Source organism: Paroedura picta, chromosome 10 (genome assembly GCF_049243985.1).
Source record: "Paroedura picta isolate Pp20150507F chromosome 10, Ppicta_v3.0, whole genome shotgun sequence".
Taxonomy (NCBI): Eukaryota; Metazoa; Chordata; class Lepidosauria; order Squamata; family Gekkonidae; genus Paroedura; species Paroedura picta.
This window is the reverse complement of record NC_135378.1, coordinates 43,817,606-43,837,010: the sequence shown is the minus strand read 5'-3', so window position 1 is coordinate 43,837,010 and position 19,405 is coordinate 43,817,606. Positions and strand designations below refer to the sequence as shown.

The 19,405-nt window shown below is 40.1% G+C and overlaps 1 protein-coding gene across 10 annotated transcripts in view; it reads right to left on the bottom strand.

The window, feature by feature from the left end:
* Nucleotides 1-19,405, bottom strand: part of NEK1 (NIMA related kinase 1) — a 43,836-nt gene that overhangs the window by 18,954 nt on the left and 5,477 nt on the right. For 3 of the 10 annotated variants that reach the window (XM_077353605.1, XM_077353604.1, XM_077353610.1), the window contains exons 6-21: nt 19,198-19,265; nt 19,028-19,114; nt 18,219-18,273; nt 17,258-17,458; nt 16,108-16,168; nt 15,228-15,382; nt 13,496-13,555; nt 13,235-13,294; nt 13,055-13,102; nt 12,896-12,970; nt 11,896-12,068; nt 11,682-11,813; nt 10,032-10,134; nt 7,429-7,512; nt 6,912-6,995; nt 3,501-3,578 (exon numbers count right to left, since the gene is read on the bottom strand). In XM_077353605.1, coding sequence (XP_077209720.1) covers nt 3,501-3,578; nt 6,912-6,995; nt 7,429-7,512; nt 10,032-10,134; nt 11,682-11,813; nt 11,896-12,068; nt 12,896-12,970; nt 13,055-13,102; nt 13,235-13,294; nt 13,496-13,555; nt 15,228-15,382; nt 16,108-16,168; nt 17,258-17,458; nt 18,219-18,273; nt 19,028-19,114; nt 19,198-19,265 — 1,524 coding nt within the window. Of the gene's footprint in view, nt 1-3,500; nt 3,579-6,911; nt 6,996-7,428; nt 7,513-10,031; nt 10,135-11,681; nt 11,814-11,895; nt 12,069-12,895; nt 12,971-13,054; nt 13,103-13,234; nt 13,295-13,495; nt 13,556-15,227; nt 15,383-16,107; nt 16,169-17,257; nt 17,459-18,218; nt 18,274-19,027; nt 19,115-19,197; nt 19,266-19,405 lie in introns of those variants that run through there. The other 7 variants (XM_077353608.1, XM_077353613.1, XM_077353607.1 and 4 more) reach the window with 7 other exon arrangements.

Here is a 19,405-nt window from a genome sequence, read left to right as displayed (position 1 = left end):
TGAAGAATGTGGGTTGTACTTCACACTCCATGAGTTCTGACTCCTTTCCTCAATATACCTCTGCTCTGACAGCAACCACAAACCACTTGCAAGGACCACAATGGAAGAGTCATCGGAGCAGCAAGAAATCAATTTTCAAACACTATGGTAGCACAGGTGAAAGTGTATGAACAACATCAGTGCCCACCAAATCAACATGACAAGTTGTGCAACCAAAATTGGGTTGCTTCCTGCCAGTTTTTCCATGCCATCTTTTCTGATGCCTCTCTTCACTGTACCTGCTGTTCATATGAAAAGCCAGCAGGAAAATGGACACCACCAGATCATTGAGTGACCAGATCTAATTTCATAAAGTGCTATAAGAAGACAGTTTCTATAATACAAATGCTATGGGTAAGGGACGAGTGCTGACTTGCATGCTGAAGAGTCCAGTACAGTTAAGGAACCAATCTTGTCTGGGAATGCTTCTCTTTCAATGTTATTAGACACTTTGCAGCTGCTTTTGATACAGTTGACTACACAATCTTGTTAAAGTATTTGGAACAGAGTTGAAGTAAGGAAGACAACTCTAAAGTGTTTTAACCCTTCTCTAGCTGACTAACTTCAGACGATTGTTATGGGAGCAGCCCAAATTGTGACACAGCCAAAGAAATATGTGACAAAAGCTTGTGTAGATGTAATATAGACAACTCAAATAGTTGAGAAAAGGGGTTGTAAATCAGTTGAAGTGAAGGAAATACTTGTGTCTGGATTTCAATTCCTCATTTCCTCCTATTATGACTTCTTCAGCAAGGTTTCGCTGAATTCTTCCTTCATATTCTTAGAATTTCAACTGGAACAACTCCCTTTTAGCTGGTAAAGTTAAAGCCTTCTATAACACAATATAATCTTCTGTCTCACAGGGAACTCTTTGCTCTCAGCTATTTATTTATACCACTAGGAGCAAAGCCCATTGCATTCAGGAATACAACATGTGCTAGACTGGGGGGTGGAAGAAGGTGGGGGTAGGCATTCTGTGTGAAAGGGCATGCAGGTGGAGGGGATGTAATGAGGATTGTTGTGGTGTGGGAAAGAATGAGGGTTTGTTAGTGGAGAGATGGAGGATGGCAGCTGCACACGCTGCAGGGATGGACAGGCTCATGGCCATCTCTGGCAGACCCCCCCCCCCCCCGAAGGATACGAAAGAATGTTGAGGCGGTGATGCTGTGGTCTCGCCAGCAGGGATTCTGGACAGCCTGCCCCTTCCCCCAGGACCTGGAAAGGCAGCAGGTGGCTGTTCTCTGGATGGCCTCTCCCTTCCCGCAGGACCTGGAAAGGCTGCAAGTGGCTGTTAGGGCAGCAAGTCATTGGTCAAGGCCGGGTGGCTTGGTCATCTAAGGGGTGAGGCACCCTCCAGGGAAGCCCCAAAACCTAGGGGCTGGAGGCCCCCAGGCAGGGAACTTACAGTGGGGCAGCTCTCACGTGGCAGGGATCTGCAGCCTCCGAGCCTCAGAGGGAAGTGGAAGGAGGAGGGGTGGTCAGGGGTGGGGGACGGAAGGCAATTGGCTGGCTGCTGGACAGGCAGACAAGTCGGTTGGAGGAAGAGGCACTCAGGGGTGGGACAGCTGCCTTGAGTTGGCATTAAGTGCTGAGTGGCATTTAAGTCATGAGACCATGCTTCTCCTCCAAGCCCTTACCAGAACTATTGAGTGGAACAGATAAGGTGTGAAAACACTGTTGCAAAAAGTAGGACTTGCAATCTTAAGTGTCTGTTTATGCAATTATGAATGGAAACATGTTTTTGTAGTACAATATTATTGATGTACTATAGTGTGTAACAGGGTATATCTTTCAGTGCATTCTATAAAGTCAGATGTTATTTTAATAAGCTCTGTATTACACCTGCATAATCCTTTTTCACAGTGTGCTTATATAGTTTTTGGGCTGTTCCCTATCCTATGATCCACATTTTTTAACTTACAAATTTCGGGACAAACATACTATGCTGGGTTCTACAAGGCTCTGTATTGCCAACTCTGTTGTTTATTATTTACATATAAGGCTGTCATCTCTTAGTCAGCCCCCAGTAGCCACCATCTCTACTCAGGGGCAGTTCTTGGATGCTGTGATCAAATGACCAAGGGACAACATGCTGAACGGAAATACAGATAAAATGGAGGTGATATTAGTTGATAAGGCTGAATTACACTGTCAGTTTTGGATGTAGCAAGTATTTTACTTGAAGGGCTTAGGTAGCCTGCTCAACCCTTTGGTTCACCTGGACTGCTGTATTAAGTCTTTGGAAACAAGATCATAATGACAGACTATAGCAAGACTATTCACCCTGGATCCATCCCCACGATAGGTACTGCAGAGGTTCCCATAAGTAGTAGGAATTCTGCCTAAAGTCTGCACATCTATAGATTGTTCTGAGGTGTCTTTGCTAGTAGGTATGTTTAATTATTAGTCTTTTTATACCCATGATCTTTTGGATTGGTTATTGAAGACTGCTTGGAGAAAATTCCACCCATCAGTCACTTAATGCTGCTCAGTTATGCTGCCCAGCTCAGTCAATGCTAAAAAGGAGAGTACTGCGAGAGAAATACAGAGATGTTGTCTGGAGGTCAGATCAGATGTTGGTATCAGTTGGGGTCTGAACACTTTTTAATGTTTTCCTGAAAGGACTATCTCTATGCATTGTATTTTGATGTGATAACCTGTCTTGACTGGTACCTTAAGCATTTTGTAATGTCATCGATATGGCTGAAGCCAATTTTTTCTACCTTTTGTAATTTGAGCGTTAACTTGTGAGACCAGGAACTCTGGAAAGCAAATAAATTCACCTACTGGTAACAAATACTAAAAATGACTATCAATTGCTGTTTTTGTGACATAAGGCATAAATCAAAGAAAAAGTCTATGTTTATTACACTTTCATAAGTTTTAAGGCATATATAATATATATATAATATTCTTAGTAGTGAGATTTATTACACTTCCAAAGGGGCTTTAAAACTTTAAGGTGGCCACTTAGCTCCAGAATTATTGCTCAAATTAGAAAAGGTAAGAAAAATTGGCTTTTGCCATCTTGATAACGTCATAAAACATTGCATCGAAATATAATACACAGATTTACTCTTTTAAAAGAACAATAAAGAATCTTTACCAATGTTTGGCTCCCATCTCACAGACTAACGCTGAGAGGGGATGAAGGCCTTATCTGAACCTTGTCTGTGTGAATCATCCCCTCTATTAATCCTCCCCACCTTTTCCTTTTCTACCCAATAATAATTTTTTTTCATCCATCTTTTCTCTGTAGAAGAGTCTTTTGAAAGCAACCGTTCTGTAGACCCATTTGTCTCATGGCATTACCCGACCCCATCAGCCTCCCTGTGCTTCTCTTCCTTCTGCTCCATGGTGGCACCATGAGCAATATTGAGGCAGTGCTGTTAACAGTTCTCTGACTTCAATGCAGCAAATTCAGTATCACCGTCACCGTCTCCTCTCTCCTTCAATTTTACCTTTAGTGCTTCAATTTTTTTACGTCTTATTTCTGCTTCTTCACTTAGTTCATGTGCAGGAGAACCTCCAGCTTCATTCTAAAAATAAATGTGACAGATAGATTTTACAAACAGAGAAGAGTATTTTACCCATAAACTTAACTTTTGAATTTTGCCTAGCAAATGCAAAGATTTCTATGAGACTCCATGGTGATCTTACCAAGACCTTATGAGCATAAGGATACATAAATTTAGGCTAGAGTGGATTTGTCTCAGTAATTCCTATGAAGACGAAGGCAAAAGTTTACTAACGTTTAAAATGTTAATTTAGAACGTTAGCATCTCTGTGTTGTGTGTCATTAATTTACTTCCTACTTATTCTAAACCTATGAATTCATGACCTCCAGAACAGCTTATCATTGATAGCCTTGCTCGGGTCTTCCTTTAGTAAGTCTTATGATGTGAACAAAGTATGATCACCTCAGTTAAGTCACTTTAACTTTTAGGGAGAATATGGCTTCATTTGATCAACATCTATGTACACAATTCTAAATTAATGTAATTATATGTTTCATATATTAATAAGCATGTGTTCAAATAGCAAATTTTGGAGGAAAACTTTGGGTAAAATTGCTCTATGCCGTATTGAGGTACCCACTTAAAACTCAGCACAAGATAACACTAGCCTGCAGGAGTCCCCAATTTGGTTCAAACACTGTAATGTAAACATGACTGCAGAGACAGTCAATCTTCTGTAGTCTTTGGATATACAGAGGGCCAGGTATAAGCATCTGCCTTCAGAACATGTTCAAGTTGTTAGGTTGTCATAAGCCGCTACAAGTGAGATTTTGAACCACCATCTTCTACAAAGTATGTATAATTAAAGACCTGCACAGAAGATGTAAGAATAGGTATCAAAGATCTTGATCAGAGGAAATTTCCTCACGTTTGATTATCATTAGTACAAGACTTTGAATATCTCTGCTGGCATATTATGGTTTTCAATAATCAAGATATAAAAGGTTTTTTGTTTGAGTGCATATAACCTCATGATGGTGGGCTGGGGATTGTTTTTAGGTGTTTTATGTATTAGGGTTTTTATGGTGTTTTTACATGTTGTTACCCGCCGCGAGCCTCAGGGGAGCAGCGGGCTAGAAATCCAAATAATAATATAATAATAATAATAATTAATAATGATGCTGTGTACTATCATCACTTAAAATAAACACATTTGTTTCATTGATGCATATAACAGGTTGAAAACACAGCTTTCTCCTGGAGCAGTGAAAATATTAGAATGCTATCTAATTGACAACATTCCCCTTCAAGGTGGCCGGGTTCACACTAAACTCAGTTTAGTTCGTTAGTTTCTTAAGTAGTCATCCATTTGCCTTTACTATCAGAGACAAACTAAACAAAACAATCCTATAACCAAGCAGCCAATTAAAAAAAGTAAATATGGTAACTTTCTTGTTAAATTCAGGCATCACAATAAGCTACAGTTTACAGAATGTGCTTTGATCAAATGTCGGTCAGTTGTGACATGTCAAGGCAAGATGAACAAAAAATGGGGCTTTATACTAGAGCAGTGGTCCCCAACCTTTTTATCACCAGGGACCGGTCAACACTTGACAATTTTACTGAGGACCGGGGGGTAGTCTTTTGCCGAGGGACATCGCCGCCTGAGCCCCGCCGGCACCCCTGACTTCCCGCTGCCTGCTGGTGGGCGCTGCCAGCAGCAGCTGCGCAGTGCCACGTCGAGGGGGAGCCCTAGCCATGGCAGCCGCCAGAGAGCATCAAAGGTGAGCCGGTGGCAGAGTGGCAGGGCAGCCCCCGAGGCAGAGGACGGGGAGGAGGATGAGGAGGTAGCCCGGTGCCGACTGATCCACGGACTGGTCCCGATCCCAGGATTGGGGGTTGGGGACAGCTGTGCTAGAGCATGCTTTCTCAACCATGGTTTTAGGGAAACCCTGGGGTTTTTTGACAGCTTTGGGAAGTGTTCCTGAATGGATGGGAGCTCATTTTTATATATTTTTAAAATTTTAATATTCTGCATGATCAGGCCACTTCTGGGGTTTCTTGAAGCCTGAAGAATGTTCTAGGGCAGTGGTCCCCAACCTGCGGGTCGCGGCCCGATGTCGGGCCGCGAAGGCCATGGCGCCGGGCCGCGGCTCCCTCTCCCCGCCCCCCCCGCAGTAAAAAACTTCCCAGGCCGCAAGCTTGCGGCCCGGGAAGCTTCTTACTGCGGAAGGGCGGGGAGAGGGAATCAGGGCCGCGCCGTTGCCCGCGCAATGTGCGGGCGGGGCAGTTGCCCTGCCGGTACCTAGCCTCAGAAAGGTTGGGGACCACTGTTCTAGGGTAGCGATCCCCAATCTGTGGGCCGCAGACCACATGTGGTCCGTCAACTAACTGGTGGGCCGCGAACGACCGCGAAGGACGCCTTCTCTCCCCCCCCCCCCCGGGCCCTTTACTTCATCCACGATCCGGCAGGCGCACATGAGACTATCTCGTTGCAGAAAAACAAGCTCAGGGTTCCCATTGATTTGTCATTGTCATGAGTTAAAATTTCCATGAAAATAAAATGTTCCTTATGTTCATTGTTGTGGCGTGTCTGTATCTTATTTTGAAGGTATGTTTAAACATTACCATAGCGACCAGAGTCAGAGAGCGTTAGGGCAGTGGTTGAGAGTAGAGGCGTAAACTACCCCCCCCCCACTGGGCCTCAGTAAAATTGTCAAGCGTTGAGTGGTCCCCGGTGATAACAAGGTTGGGGACCACTGTTCTAGGGGTTTCTCAGCAGTGAAAAAATTGAGAAAGGCTGAGCTAGGGCTATAAACTGATTTTTAATACAGATTATGTTTTGTTGTGAAGTCTGAATTCATACAGCAAAATATGCTGAGCAGCTCTATCCTTCTAATTGCCGGTCCACATTACAGGGACAACATCCCATTGGGAGGCAAAAAAGAAACTGACAAGATACGGTTGATATCCAAACCAGAATTTGTTACTCAGGTTAAGAGTTTATTGCAGAAGCTATGATTTATTGCGATGTCTGAACACAAGCTCAAACTTGGAGAAGGTATTTGTGTCTAATACAAAACTGTAGATACGCTTGCATCTTTTAGTGCCTAAGAAGCAGAGAGAAATGTCTGGGGAAGAAGAGCTGAAGATAATAAGCAAAGTGCCCTACTTCACATCTCTCAGAGCTTCTGTTTCCCAACTGATGGGTTGCCAGTGGACCAGCACAGCTAAGCCCCTGCTTCTGAAGAGCTGGGGAGTCAAGAAGACTCCTAGTGTCAAAACAGAAGAGGCAGCAATTCAGTTCCATTTGGCAAAGCAGACAGACGGTCTGTCCTATTGCATAGACAAGATAAGCAGAGCTGTATTAAATTATTTTGTCATGTGTATCAGTTGGAAACATGGTCCACCTGCCTTTTCTCCACGAAGTTTAGCCTTGATCTGCTGGCGTTCATTGAAATTTTGAAGTCTAATTTGTCTTAGCCTTGCCAAGTACTCCTGAAAGAAAAACAAAATCAGAGACTTTTCCATAAGCAGAAATTTGAAATACAGATGCTTAACAATATACGTAAAATGCATAAAGTGGTTGAATTGAATGGGACAACTCTTGTGGAAGTGCTAGAACTACCAAATGCCTAGATCCTCTAGATAAATTCAGTTATTTGTTTGAACCATTACTCAAGCACCAGGAAATCTGGAGCATCAATATATTTTAAGAGAAGAGAAATGAACTCTTTCTGATTTTTTATTTATATGGAACAGTTATGTTAATTCATCTAGAGACTTTTCAGGGAATCGTGTGTTGATGCTAATGGGTACTCTCAGGAGGAATCCTTCTCTTGGCTATACATGAAAATTCATGCAGAAAAGATGAGGCAAAGAACGTGGCTTTATATATGTAATGAAGGCAGAAAACATGCAGGAAGCATACCTCTTCCTCCTTGTTTCTGGCTTTCCTTCCTCTTGATGAAATGGGCCTGCCTCCATAGATAGCTGCCAGGTTTTGCAGTGTATCCTGTTCACCATTTAATGTATTAAATTCAAGAATGGCTGGGGCTATCACATTCTCTAGCCTTATATCTAATCAACAATTGAGAACAGTCATTGATAATTGCTAACTCACTTAAAGCAAAAGATGCAATCTTCTCATTGCCCAGTTTTGTCTCCTTTTCTTGCTTCTGTCTCTCTCATCCTTTAGCTATGCCTTATTATAACATCACCTAAGGGACTAGAATTTTGTATTTAAACTGATTGGTACCTCAAGTTTGAACTTAGTTTTTTGCTTGCTCAAAATAGCTTGCTAACTTAGCTAAGTTTAAAAGTGATCAGAAATACTTTCCTTTGTAACATGTTTTGACATTCAGCGGAATCTCACTTTGGAACCTTTAGTGAGCTTGCCCTCACATTAAATGCACTCTCACAGCCTTGCAATAAATTTCATTAACAGAAATGTCACATTACAGGTGACAATCTATAACACATTAGAGATAGGCTTGCATAAATGTAACACATACAACATTCACTTGGGAAGCTGACAGTTTCTTTAAACACACAAAAATTTGTACCAATATTGATGCAGCTAAATTGCAACCTATAACCACTTAAAACAAGTCATAGAGGTGCTGCATGCATTTCCTATCTAGAGAAGGAAATAAAGAGCTTGGACTTCTGGTGATTAGGACTGAACTAGAGTGCAAAACGCTTTGATCCCAGAAAGCCTAACAACTTCCGATAACTTGAGATTATACAGAGAGGTCTGGACTTTCTGTGGCAAGTTGAAGCAAGGGTATTTCTCTTCTGCCTCAAAATTATAAATTTTATACTACACACAAATAAATGTTCTAGAACAGACAAGACACAAGGCCAAGCTTTTTGTATTTCTTGTCAACATGGCAGCAGTCCAACCCCTAGTGGACGCTCCTTTCAATAGCTTGTATTGAGGGGCAAGAAGCAGCTGCATTGAGAAATCACCCATAAATGCTTCATGATTAGATGTTTGGAAAGAGCCAGGTGCCTTTAATTGTCTTCCTTTTACTGTTTTACCAACTTCATTGTCATAATTTTGCTTAGATAATCACTGAAAATAAAAAGGTGTGAACTTAGAATCATAGAATAATAGAGTTGGAAGGGACCTCATGGGTCATCTAGTCTAACCCCTTGTCACAATGCAAGCTACAGCTTTACAATGCTACTCTTCTTTAAGATGAGGGCCATTTCATTCCAGCCAGCAAAACATAGTCTGCTTTTCCTCCTGACGTTTCCTGTCATCTGTGTCATCTCTGCTATCTTAAACAAGAGACAGGGTTCAGAGGATAGCATCAATAAATAGCACTGCATTTTACTTCTCTAGAGAAGAACCACTGCAATATCCTATATTTATCTTCTTGCATGACAGGTATTCTGTGTTTACATTTTGGCACTGAACTCCCCCCAAACTGAAGTTGGGCTGCAGTTAAAAACAGAGCCCCCCCCCCTGCACAGACACTGGCCTATCCACAAAAGTAATATGAATGCCAGCTTTATTATGGTAGCTCAATCAAATGGACAACAATGTTTTTTCACATACTCATGCATAAACCTACTGAGCCATAAAGTGCTTAACTAAAACAGCTCTTTCACAGGTTATACATTGCTAGAGCAGCATGATTTATGTGGCTGCAAAGAGCAAGAGGGCAGTGGGTATAGCAGGGTTCTGTTTCTTACAGCAACTCCCTTCAAGGCAAGCCACTCCTAAATTTGGAGACAGAATCAGAATAATCCTCTGGTGTAGCAGATTCATGGCAAGGAACTATTGTCATCAATTAATCCAGGCGAACATAAAGGATCACCTCAAAATTGGGTCTGTGAGTATACAGAAATATGAGTAAACAGAATATTGTAAAACAAAATAATGATGAGCAGACCTACTGTCAGATAAAGTTACTGAGCAAATTAAAAGTGTCATCTTCTGAGACGTCTCTAGATTATGACAGTCAAACTTCTCAGCATTGCTACTTGCCTGACAAAACAAGGCAATCCAAGAAAGGGGGAAATATATGAGTCTCCGTTTATTTTTAGCCCTTCACAGTATTTTCACCTTTTCTGGATTGTATAGACCTATTGCTGTGTGCCCAGTTTATTTGTCTTAGAAAACAAGACAGCATCTTGCTACCTCTTGCTACATTAGCTACAATAGAAGGAAAATGCAGACTGTATGCCAGAAGTCGGCCAATGGGAATGCGCATATCCTTAGGCTGGGGGTGGCCAAACTGTGGCTCTCCAGATGTCTGTGGTCGACAATTCCCAGGAGCCCCTGCCAGCATGGGAGGGGTACATGGGAATTGTACACCATGGACATGTGGAGGGCCATAGTTTGGCTTTAGACTGCTTTAGACTACCTGCATACAAGCCACGTATCTATTAATGCTGTCCATATCAAATGAAGTCGAAGGAAACCATTACCTTGCTGTAAAGATAAATGTTTTCAAGTTCTTATGAGAGTTCAGTTTAAAGGGATAAAATGCTTGTCAAGTAAAAAAGCCCAACGCTTCATACCATATGTCCTTCAGCGCGAGCTTTGTTTTGCAATGCTTCCCGCTTCCGCTGCCAGAACTCTTCAACTTGTTTAGCTCTTTCTGCAGCCACCCATCCTTTCTGCCTGTGTAAAACACGGGGGAAATGCAAGACAGCGATAGCCTTTAATTTCAGATATTTCTCCTATCATTCTGACCATGGGCCTCTTATTAAACCCTGCCATGGCAGCCTGCTTCTAAGCCCAGCATTTCATTTCTCAACTTTACCTTCAAAGGTCCCCGGGGTCTTACTCTACCATAGCTCTCTGCTGTCATATCCCAGTAGAACATTTATGCCAATAAAAGGTTACTGACTGACTGACAGTAGAACACTGCCCTTTGTTCTTCCAGATTCACCATTCCTAGTCAATAAAGGTTTCTGCTCCCTCAGACTACTCGGCCCTTTCTCTTACACTGCCCCTTGTGCTTGGAATCACTTCCCAGAACACCTCTGGGTAGCCATATCTCTTATTTATTTCTTGAAACGTTAACTGAAATATTTATCCCCCACCTTTCCTCATAATTCAAGGCAGTGCTTCTTTCAAGCCCCTCATCAAAACCTTTTTATACCACAGCCTTTTCTTTCTATTAAAATGAAGCTTAATGAATATATTCCTTTCTCTCTCCCCTGTTTTCACATTTAACCTTTAGCCTTCTACAGGCTTTCCCTAAAGTAACATCTTGACTTCTGTAAGTTTATCAAGGTCACTGAAGGCATTATAGATATACAACACTGCTGACATAACTGACTTACAATTGTCTATGCTCATCTGGGGGAAGTAGCAAGCTAAACAAGTACATGAATGTCAATTTACCTTTACTTACCATGATTTTATCAGCCTTTGTGGAGATGCCACAAACATGGGAATCACAGAAACATGCAAACTTCTACTCAGTATTTTTATCAGGTGAATATAGCTAATCAAGAGGTAGAAGATCTGTACATAGGAAATGTAATGGTGCCATCACACAAGTTCAACCTCCTGTCCCTAAGTCCTGCATTTTTTAATAAAAGAAAGTCTGGCCCAAACTGATGTTTGTCTGAATACGTGGGTGGGTGACTGCAACCAAATCTGATTCCTCCTGAAATGCCCACTTGGACCCTGTTTGATGTTTTTGCACTTGAACATCATACACAGGGGACCTACAAGGACTTGCAGAGGGCATCTTATTTCCACTCACTTTCCTCTGCCCCTTCCTTGAAATCCCCTACAATCTTTCTCCTTTTACCGCTTCCTTCTCTCCTTCCCACTCAGAAGCCAATATGCCCATATTTACTCTTGTGTCTTTAGCTTTCAGTTTCCCCAAAAAAACCCTCTTATGCAGTGGAAGCCAACAATCCAGGGGAACCCACTACTTGCAGAAGGTACCTTAGTTTCCTATGATGAAATCCTCAGAAAAGCAATCAGCTTTTCTGTTTACATGACAACCATGTTTGCAAGCAGTACACCAGTATTATAATGGCATTTCCAGCCACAAATATGCATCAGGAAAACAACAGAAATGCTGCCTTAGACATCTTTATGTTTAAGGACCTAGTTCTGTCAGTCACACATCATGTTGACATTAAAGTACTAACATGACAAAAACCTAAATACACGCACGGGACAGACCCACACATCCACAATCCAACCTGTTTGCATTGGCTTGTCTAGACACTTCCTCCAATCTTTTCACTCTTTTCCTAATTGCATCAGCATCAGGTGAATGATGGTGACCTGCAGGCCCATTAGGAACTCCTGGATGAATTCCAGGTGGAAGTCCTCTGTAGATAAATATGTACAGTAATTTTCATTACTTTTGTCTAGTGCAGCATATACCCTGCTCTTAAATGAAGACAAACATACCTGTCAAGAGGCTCTGGAGCTTGTTTTTCTCTGAGTTCAGCCTCTTTTCCCTCTGCTATTTTAATGTTTTCCCTTTGCTGTTGCATCTGATCAAAAATAGCATGGTAGTGTTCATACAGTCCTCGGGCTGGCACAGGTGAAGGCACACCTCCTCCGCCACCAAAACATTGAGCCTACAAATTTAATAGCATGCTCTTATATCCTGATTCTAACATAACACCTGTTCTAACACACACTGGCAGCTCAAGTTGTCCTGAAGAAGATAGCGCAGGCAAATTTTAAAATGTCACTGTTTATACTACAGTCTTCTGCTATTTGGTCATTCAAATAAGCATCTATTCATTATTCTAAAAATGACTTGATAACATGTTGAATTCTTGTTAAGTTGTAATTCTAGCTATATAAAGATGTGCACATATGGGCTTACATATTTACTCAAAACCATCCTGTAGCTTCCTTGCAAAAACAATTGCTATAGTACCATCATTTCAACATTCCTAAGAAATTTATTTGAATTCATTTTACCGTCTACTCTAGTAGACACTCATTCACATTTAATTTAAGGCAATTTAATGCCTGATGTAATAAATATCATGGATAAAAAAATACATTAGCTTCTAAGCTCTTTTTAGGTGCCCCCATATGGTCAGTCACTGGAATATGTAACACACAATACATTACTATTAAGTCTTGCTAAGGAATAAATACCTTGGACCCAAGTGAAGTATCTCTTACCCTCCCATTACATAGCCCACAACTACATTTAATATCGGCTGAAAGGCAGACATTTGCAGATCTGAAAAGCCTGCTGAGGAGTTACCATTACATAGCCTTGCCATGGTGTCTCATGCCATCTCCCTTCTAGTATGGCACCAAAGCATCAGAACACTGGAAACAATTGAGACTGGTACAGATGTTTGGCATATTAGCAACTGAAATTCCTATGAAGAAAGGCAAGGCTCTCCGGGTTAGAAAGACTGCTGATGCAGCTATTACCAACCTTGGTTTCTCCACTTCCACCTGCACTGAGCACATTCCTCCATCCCTGTTCCCTGGCTCTGTTTATTCGATCCATCTAGAACGAAAAACAAACTGAATCTAAACAGTGTTGATGGAAGTCAAACCTCACAACATAAAGCAAGAAGCCAAGGTATTTTACCCTTTCTTTTTCAAGTCTTCTCATCTGTTCTACCTTCATGAAACTGATCTGTAAAATGAAAGGTCAGAGCATGTGAACGGAGAGTGCATTAAGCAACCAAAAAGCCACAGTAACTCACAAATCCATTCTATTAAACAAAACCCTATTAGCAGAGACAGTCTTTACTATTTCTTAATTTACCTGTTCTCTTTGTCGTTTTTCCTTCTCAAACATTTCTAGCTTTTTCTTTTTAGTAGCTTCCTGGAAATTAAATACAAATTTAAACTCTAAAAATCATAATTTCATCAGATTTAGATTAGGATGGTTAGGGCACAAAATATGTTTCAGGAAAGAAAATAAGGTTAGAGGATATCTAATAAGGAGGAAAGGTTTGAAGGTTTTGTTTTATATTTAAAAGCTCCTAGCTTAATTTTTTTCTCCTTTAATTTCATCTCTTTATACCTCAAACATTTTCCTCCTTTCTTCTCCTGGTTTCCCTTTCTTCACAGGAGATGGACGGGCCTAAACAAATTGAAACTATAAATTAGAATGAGTACATGTTGTTTGTTCTAGATGACAATTTCTGAGAATAGACTCAATGAGGGAATCTATGTAGCTCATTTTATGGTCTTTACAGGGCCTATTAGCTCAATCCTATGCGAATTTACTCAGAAGCAAGTCCAACTTGCCTTATACAGAGGAACCATGGCTGCAACTATAATCATACAACACAAGCCTACACACATGCACTTCCAGATGTCATAGTGACTTCAGTTAAATTTTTACTTCTTGGTAAGTCCACAAATGTTGCTTGGTTTTGCTTAGAGAAATAAAATCTATACAGCAACTCTACTAGAGACAACCAAAATGACACAAAAATTGTACAAGCTTTTAAGCTCATTAGAATCCTTCATCAGGCCAGATGTGAAAAGAAAAATTAAGGGGAGAAAAAACCCAGATATTTTCAGGCCATGATCTTAAAAGTTTCAGTCTATGCAGGCTTTTGCTCTTCTGCCACTTATCTGCATGAGTGATAGTGAGGCTAAAAACAAATTACTCACCAGACAACTTTCAAGCTACATTTTGTGTTATAGGACATGAAAGAAACAGCAAAGCATTTTCATTACTTTAATATGCAAGACAGATGTAATGGAGTCTGCTTTTGCAAAAGAAGGTTCATGCTATTTATAATGAAGCTGGTCCACTGCAGATTGTCTTGAGGTTATCAAATAGATATTACAGCTCTTTAGCAAGCACAAGGGGAAAATTTCCCAACTTAATACGATTCCAAGGTTTTCCATTAAACGATGCCTCCCCATGTTGCAAAAAGTCCTTAATCATAACTATTAAGAGTGATCTAATGAGAATAACTAACTGGATTTCATAAAGCTATTTACTGGATCTCAATGAGAAACAGAAAAAGTTTATATACCGGGGAGGGTGGTATATAAATATATAATATAATAAATAAGAAAATGCAAGTACAGTAGCCATTGGTTTCATACACATTGGAATATTCAAAATTTCAAAAACATAGCCAAGCTTTCTGCAAACAGGCAGAAAATACATACAGTCACCATTGCTATTTTATTATTGGGAAGAACATCAAGTTACTTACTGATAAAAAAAACCCAAATTAAAAAAGAGATATTGGATGAACTCCTCACATTTAATTACAAATGCTATCTATGTCAAACATGTGAAGTCACCTCTAAAACACTTCCTTTAAACTGCATATCATAGTCTCATATTTATAGCTTGCACATTCTTGCTCACACTAACAGGGGCTGCACCGGATGCCGTGCAAACGCCATGCACTGCAACCCAGTTGTGCTTGCTGACATAAATTACATATTTACTGAGATCAGATTAGAAAATTATAGTCCACCTTTCCCACTGACACTCAATACAGATTATATAATGTAAGTAATTGCTGTCAGCAGGATGCAATAAGACTGGCATTGCAGGGCTATCCATTCTGCATGCAGTGCTCACAACTTTTCCACTGGTGAAAAATGGAATGAAGGGATCTCCTTTGCCACTAAAAAGGCTGTGATGTGGAATCACTGATCTGCATGGTAAAATGCTACATGGGAAGGGGGGTGCTGGGTGATAATGAAAAAAGCTGGCTAAATCCAACCCTTTCTATTCAAGGCAATATACTTCTATTTTCTTGTTAAATCTTTTTCCTCACCTGTCTACATTTAAGTAAAGGCTTCTCATAGTACTTTCTAGCTCCATCCCCAGGTTTTTTAAAAGTTAAAGGCACTCCATATTTAGCAGCAGGTTTGGTGATTTTCTGAGCAGGTGCAGCAGAGGCCAGGTTTTGTCCTTGAGCTGGTCTCTTGACTACATGAGAAATGGAAGAAAGACACTAAAGATTACACATCTGAATGTGATCATAAAGCTGTGTTCCCTAGAAATCCCACTCAAGACATATGACATCACTGACCAGGTTTAACCTAACTCTGTTCTGAGTCAAGTACACACCTACTTTGGCATAACACTGGTCTACTTATCCAAGCAGATAGTTTTCAATTTTTTTCCAAAACAAAGGTGTTCTCATAAGTAGAAGGCACTATAAATTTTGCAAAGAGGTCTGTATCTCAGAATGCTTTATGCACAACCTTTTAATTGTATATTGGACCATTTCAAACTATCAACTGGAAAATCAGTTACCAAGCAATAAATCAGCAAGCTAAATGGTCAGATTTGGCATCCATGACCTCAGTTTCAAAACCAACCTTCTAGAAGATCATTGGTATTTATTTTAAAATATTTAGATTCCACTGTCTCTTCTTAAAGGTTATTAGTGTAACATGTTTCAAGAATATAAGTCTATGAACAAGGTAAGAACAAACACAAAAAACACAAAACCAACACAGAACTGACACAAAAAACTTTTACAATACAATAAGGATCTTGACTAAATACGAGTGAGAGAGCTCTGACCCTTAACACACACAGCTGCCATCACCTACATTTTCACAGTTTGGGGATCAGGTCAAGGGATATACCCACAAGTTCACTTTCATCTCATCTAAAGACGATTCCATGTGCCCACCTTACATTACCTGGTGCAGCATGCTGTCCAAACTTCTGCAGTGCTTTATGGCTGAACTCTTCTGCAATAAGCTAGAACAACAATGTTAAGTTAGCAGCAAAAAGTTGCATGCATTATTACAAAAATCACAATAATAATTACTATATCATTTTAAACCTTGTAAACCACCCTGAGCCTTTGAGGAAGGGCAGCATAAATATAACAACAACAACAGTAGTAGTAATAGTAGTAGTATTCACATGGAGAGCTGCGTCTCAACAGAATGTATTCCTATGTTTGTGGGGAAAAGCTGTGTGCTATTTAGAAAACGGAACTAAAAAGTAGAGTTAAACCTAATTCTAACAAAAATAAGCTAAAGGAACTACTTAAAAAGTACTGATAAATCAATAAACCAGTTTGAATTACAACTGAAAGACCTACAAGCTGTTTAACAAGAACATGAGCCACTTGCTTCAATCCAGCAGGCCATCATCTACAAACCTTAATGAACAAGTGAAACTCTGGCTTAGAAGGGACTTCAATCACTGCCATCTCAGTAAGATTTCTGCCCGTAAACATACATATAACTATCACTGAGATAGAAGTGACTCATTGAAAATTGCTCATTAGAATTGTCATGTGCACACTGGTGAGCCCAGGAAACGCTGAATTAGTTGACGTGTTTTATAGTGTCTAAATTCATCTAATGGGAGATATTTTGCATATTAAGGGGAGTAAATGGCTAAAGGAAATATCTAGCATAGCGTCAGACTTGGGCAGCTCAGTGAGAGAACTTCATGCAAAATATTCCAGACACATTCATATTTCACGCACATTTCCAACAGCAGTAATATGGAGGTTAGGGTACAGGACCAAGATTTGAGAGACCTAGATTTGAACCACCGATCTGTCACAGAAACTCAGTGGATGACTCCGGGACAGTTACTATTTGTGAGCCTAACCTTGTTCACAGGGTTGAAACTGTTCTGAAGATAAAATGAAGGAGGGGAGAATCAATCACTATAATTTTATTCTTCTTACAAATGCAGGAGTAAGTAAATCACTCCTCCAGAAGTATGTGCATACACATGCACAATACCAAGCACTTAAAAGGATTTTCAGAAGAGCTTCTAAAACTGACCTTTCTAAATACAGTGGTAAGAAAAAGTCCATGACTGTACCTGTGGTGTGAGAAATTTTTCAATGCGTTTAGCTATACAATTTTTCTCCAATATGGAGGTAACTGATGGTCTATCCCTAGGATTTCTTTTAAACAATTGTGAAATTAAACTCCGGAGCTCATAGGAATAATGCACAGAAACAGGTGGAAATGATCCAGAGATTATCTTGAGTACCAAATTTTTCATATTTCCAGCTTCAAACTAGAGAGAGAGAAAGACAATTTGTACTCATCAGAGAACTGCAATGGCTTACCATAAAAAAAGACAACCAGATTTCACCACATAATTCAGAAATCTTATAAAAATATTTGAAAAGGTTGTCTCAACTTCCTTTCAGCATCAAAATTAAACCAATCATATTGCCTGCCATATTAACCACATCTCTTCAAGCATGCAGGGACAGAAAGTGAAGAAGAACAAACAGCTATTTGTCACAGGCTATTAAGTAATGGCTCCAAGTACTGCAAGATAAACATTGCTTCAGGAACCAGTGAAGTCAGCAAGGTCTGGTGGTTATAAATTGTTGGCTGCAGACCTAAGAAACTGGGTTGAAATCAACATTCCGCCAAGGAAGCTTGCTGGGTGACCTTTCACCAGTCCCTGTCTCTTTGCTTAAAGTACCCTGTTGTGAGGGTAAAATTATGGAGAATTGTGTTATAAGCAAACTTGGGTCTCTGAAGAGAAAAGTGGGGCATGAACATATAAACAGCCAGAAAGCTCACTGGATGACCATGAACTAGTCACTGTCTTTCAACCGAGTCTTCCTCATAGGGATGACTAAACATATTTGACTCAGGAGGGGACACTTTCTACTGACAGAGGAGGGAATAATTTCCAATTCCCCCCAAATAATGTTTTGCTCTGTTCCTCTTTGACTCTGGAAGCAGTGCTGAAGGAGACAACTCTTTGACACCTGAAAATAAAACATCAATTCTAAAAGTTTTCTAAAATGTCTACTTACTGCATGTTTTAGTGTACACATTTCATAGAGAACACAGCCAAGAGCCCATATGTCACTAAAGAAAACAGATAAGAGAATGTTAGCACCCAGACCTTCCCACTGTACTATTAATTCTTGAAACTTGGGCCCAGTTCACATCTTCTTAAATCTATTATTCCAGGAGTTCAGGCATTCCAGTGGGGGCAAATTCTGAAATCTAAATACATCGTATGGAGATTCCAAGCCCATGGTTTGGTGGAGCCACAAGGACAAGCTTATTTGTGTAGGCTGTACAATAAACACATCTTAAGTTTGAAAAGCAGCTCAAAGTAAAATGTGAGTAGCATGTCTACAAGGAGCTTCTATTCCACTGCTTCCTGAGTAACGATGGCTCCACCAGACCTTTATCCTTTGCAGGAAGGAATTCTAAAAGCATCTTTCTTAAAGCACTCACTGATCTCCAATAACTATCTGGGTTACATCAGAGCTAGCCTTATGCTTTGGCAAAATATTTCAGCAATTATACCAACAGTGGGAAGTGTTAAATGACATCAAGCAGACACATTAAACTCAAGCAGAACATTTTAAACTGGATCTAGCTTGACACATCTTGGCGATTATGAGACGTGTTTTAAGATCAAGATAGAGGAAAATAGATACTAACATTTTGGCTGATAATATGCTATATAATTTTGGGCACCTGTAACTTTTTGATTTGCCTTTATCCAAAAATCGTGAGATGAAGCAGAAGTGTTTTAGCTTATGCACGTTGATAAAGAAATAGAGCAAATTTGAATAAGGGGCAGGGTAAAGTCTACACTAAATAATACCTTTTATTGTTGTAAGGCTTGTTCTCACAGATTTCAGGTGACAAGTAATAAGGCGTTCCTATACAGGTTCGAGCAAGCTCTACTGTACTAAAACAAGAGCAAAAGAATTATTAATTAATTAAAACATGCTAAGCAATATTATGATAACAGGGAAAATATTTGAATGTTACCTATTTAGCACTCTAGCTATTCCAAAATCTCCCAGCTGTATTGTACCATCTTTGGTTAAAAATATATTCTAAAGTCAAAGAAAAAAAAATGAGTGAGAAGGCCATCAGTATCAGTAACAAGACCATAATCCCTGTATCTATGCATGTTAACATGACTGCAGACTTTGAACCAAAATTTATTAGTCCCATTAGAAAACACTATTGGTTA